The 2,209-nt window shown below is 52.4% G+C and overlaps 1 protein-coding gene across 1 annotated transcript in view; it reads left to right on the plus strand.

Annotated features, from left to right (window-relative positions):
- Positions 1 to 1,279, plus strand: part of LOC103917250 (potassium voltage-gated channel subfamily A member 6-like) — a 35,310-nt gene extending 34,031 nt beyond the window's left edge. Inside the window, 2 exon segments of the mRNA XM_009324364.1 lie at positions 10 to 399; positions 402 to 1,279. Coding sequence (XP_009322639.1) covers positions 10 to 399; positions 402 to 1,279 — 1,268 coding nt within the window.
- Positions 1,280 to 2,209: the final 930 nt, after the last annotated feature.

Consider the following 2,209-nt stretch of genomic DNA (forward strand, 5'->3'; position numbering starts at 1 on the left):
CGCAACGAGTCTTCTTCGACCGCAACCGGCCCAGCTTCGACGCCATCCTCTACTACTACCAGTCCGGGGGGCGGCTCCGGCGGCCGGTCCATGTGCCCCTCGACATCTTCCTGGAGGAGATCCGCTTCTACCAGCTGGGCCAGGAGGCCATCGAGACCTTCCGGGAAGACGAGGGCTTCATTCAAGAGGAGGAGAAGCCCCTGCCCCAGCACCACTTCCAGCGCCAGGTCTGGCTGCTCTTTGAGTACCCCGAGAGCTCTGGGCCGGCCCGGGCCATCGCCATCGTTTCCGTGCTGGTCATCCTCATCTCCATTGTCATCTTCTGTCTGGAGACTCTGCCCGAGTTTCGCCAGGAGCCCAAGGGCACCCAGGCCGGCTTCGGGGAGGTGGTGCCGCCCGGTGACGAGGCGCTGCTGCCACCGCCGCCACTGCCGAGCGGGACTCCGACACCTCTGCGCCCTGCCGCATTATCTGGTTCTCCTTTGAGCTCCTCGTCCGCTTCTTTGCCTGTCCCAGCAAGCCTGAGTTCTCCCGCAACATCATGAACATCATTGACATTGTGGCCATCATCCCCTACTTCATCACTCTGGGCACCGAGCTGGCCCAGCAGCAGCAGCAGAAGCAGCAGCCTGGCGGCAGCAGCACCAACAATGGAGGCCAGCAGCAAGCCATGTCCCTGGCCATCCTTAGAGTTATCCGCCTGGTCAGAGTCTTCAGGATCTTCAAGCTCTCCAGGCACTCCAAAGGGCTGCAGATCTTGGGGAAGACTCTCCAGGCCAGCATGAGGGAGCTGGGTCTCCTCATCTTCTTCCTCTTCATCGGAGTGATCCTCTTCTCCAGTGCTGTCTACTTTGCAGAGACTGATGACCCTGACTCCCTGTTCACCAGCATCCCTGATGCTTTTTGGTGGGCGGTGGTGTCCATGACCACCGTGGGCTATGGGGACATGTATCCCATGACAATTGGTGGCAAGATTGTGGGCTCCTTGTGTGCCATCGCAGGTGTGCTCACCATTGCCCTCCCTGTCCCTGTCATTGTGTCCAACTTCAACTACTTCTACCACCGAGAGACTGATCATGAAGAGCAATGCCAGTACACCCACGTCACCTGCGGCCAGCAGCAGTCACCTTTCTCTGAGCCCAAGAAGGGGGACAGCAATCAGTCTCTCAGCAAATCTGAATTCCTGGAAGCAGAAGACCTGGAGTCCATGAAATATTCCAACTTCATTCCTCCCAACAACCAGGGTTATAAAGAGAAGAAAATGCTGACAGAGGTGTGATCAGTTTTGTTATCCTGGGTCCAGACACGGAGCTGCAAGCTGCTGCACAGCTGTCTTCCTACTAGCAGCTGGATCTATTCAGCATTTACATGCCAGACTGTGAATTGTGATACCGTAAACAGAATGATTGTGACAATGGGCTCTTCTGTCCTGATTTGCTGTTTCTCATTACCGTGTGCAGCCAGAAATGTTCTTGCTTTATTCCGTGGAGTGCTAGCTGTCATCCCCCACTCCCTTGTGAATTTCTTTCTCTGTTTTTGAAGACTGCTTTAGTCCAATATTTGCTCTGAAACCTAGCCTTTCTACTCCACTAGCAGAGAAGCCCTTGCTACTACTTCAGCTGAAGGATTTGTCAGGGAGTAAAGAGTTAAAGGGGCGACAAACGTCTGGCTCAAGCTGTGCCCTTAGTTCCTGTGCCAGCGCAGTGGCCTTAGCTGTGGGATCAGTCACGCCTGCCATGCCATTGCCTTTGAATAATGGAAATGCTGTAGCCAGCATCACAGTGAGTTATGCAGCTGTAGGGGAAAGTCAGCAAGCAGATGCCTGCCTTCTTTGCAACCCTTGGCATGCTAAAGATCCTCTTGGTTTATGTTTCAAAAAAGGTGCATAGATCTAAAAGCTCTTTGCTACTTGTGACCACACACCAGTTATCAAAAACAGGCTTAAAGAAGTCAACAGGCTTGGTGAAGATTCTCTATGTTTTGAGCTTATTTCAGCCTTATTTATGCCAGTGCCCTGATGTTAATTGGCTTTTATAGTACCAACTTAATCTTCATAGTGGTAAGTGCCTTCTGATGCAAGGCGCATTTGAGTAAATTCATTTGTTATCTCCGCAGTTTGTCTCCACACAATAGCGTTTAATGAGATGTACTTTATGCTTCAGATACCCAGTTCTGTATTCAGGCATGTGAGAGCAATTGACTCCACTGC

The sequence above is a fragment of the Pygoscelis adeliae genome, unplaced genomic scaffold (assembly GCF_000699105.1).
Source record: "Pygoscelis adeliae isolate BGI_AS28 unplaced genomic scaffold, ASM69910v1 Scaffold65, whole genome shotgun sequence".
NCBI lineage: Eukaryota > Metazoa > Chordata > Aves > Sphenisciformes > Spheniscidae > Pygoscelis > Pygoscelis adeliae.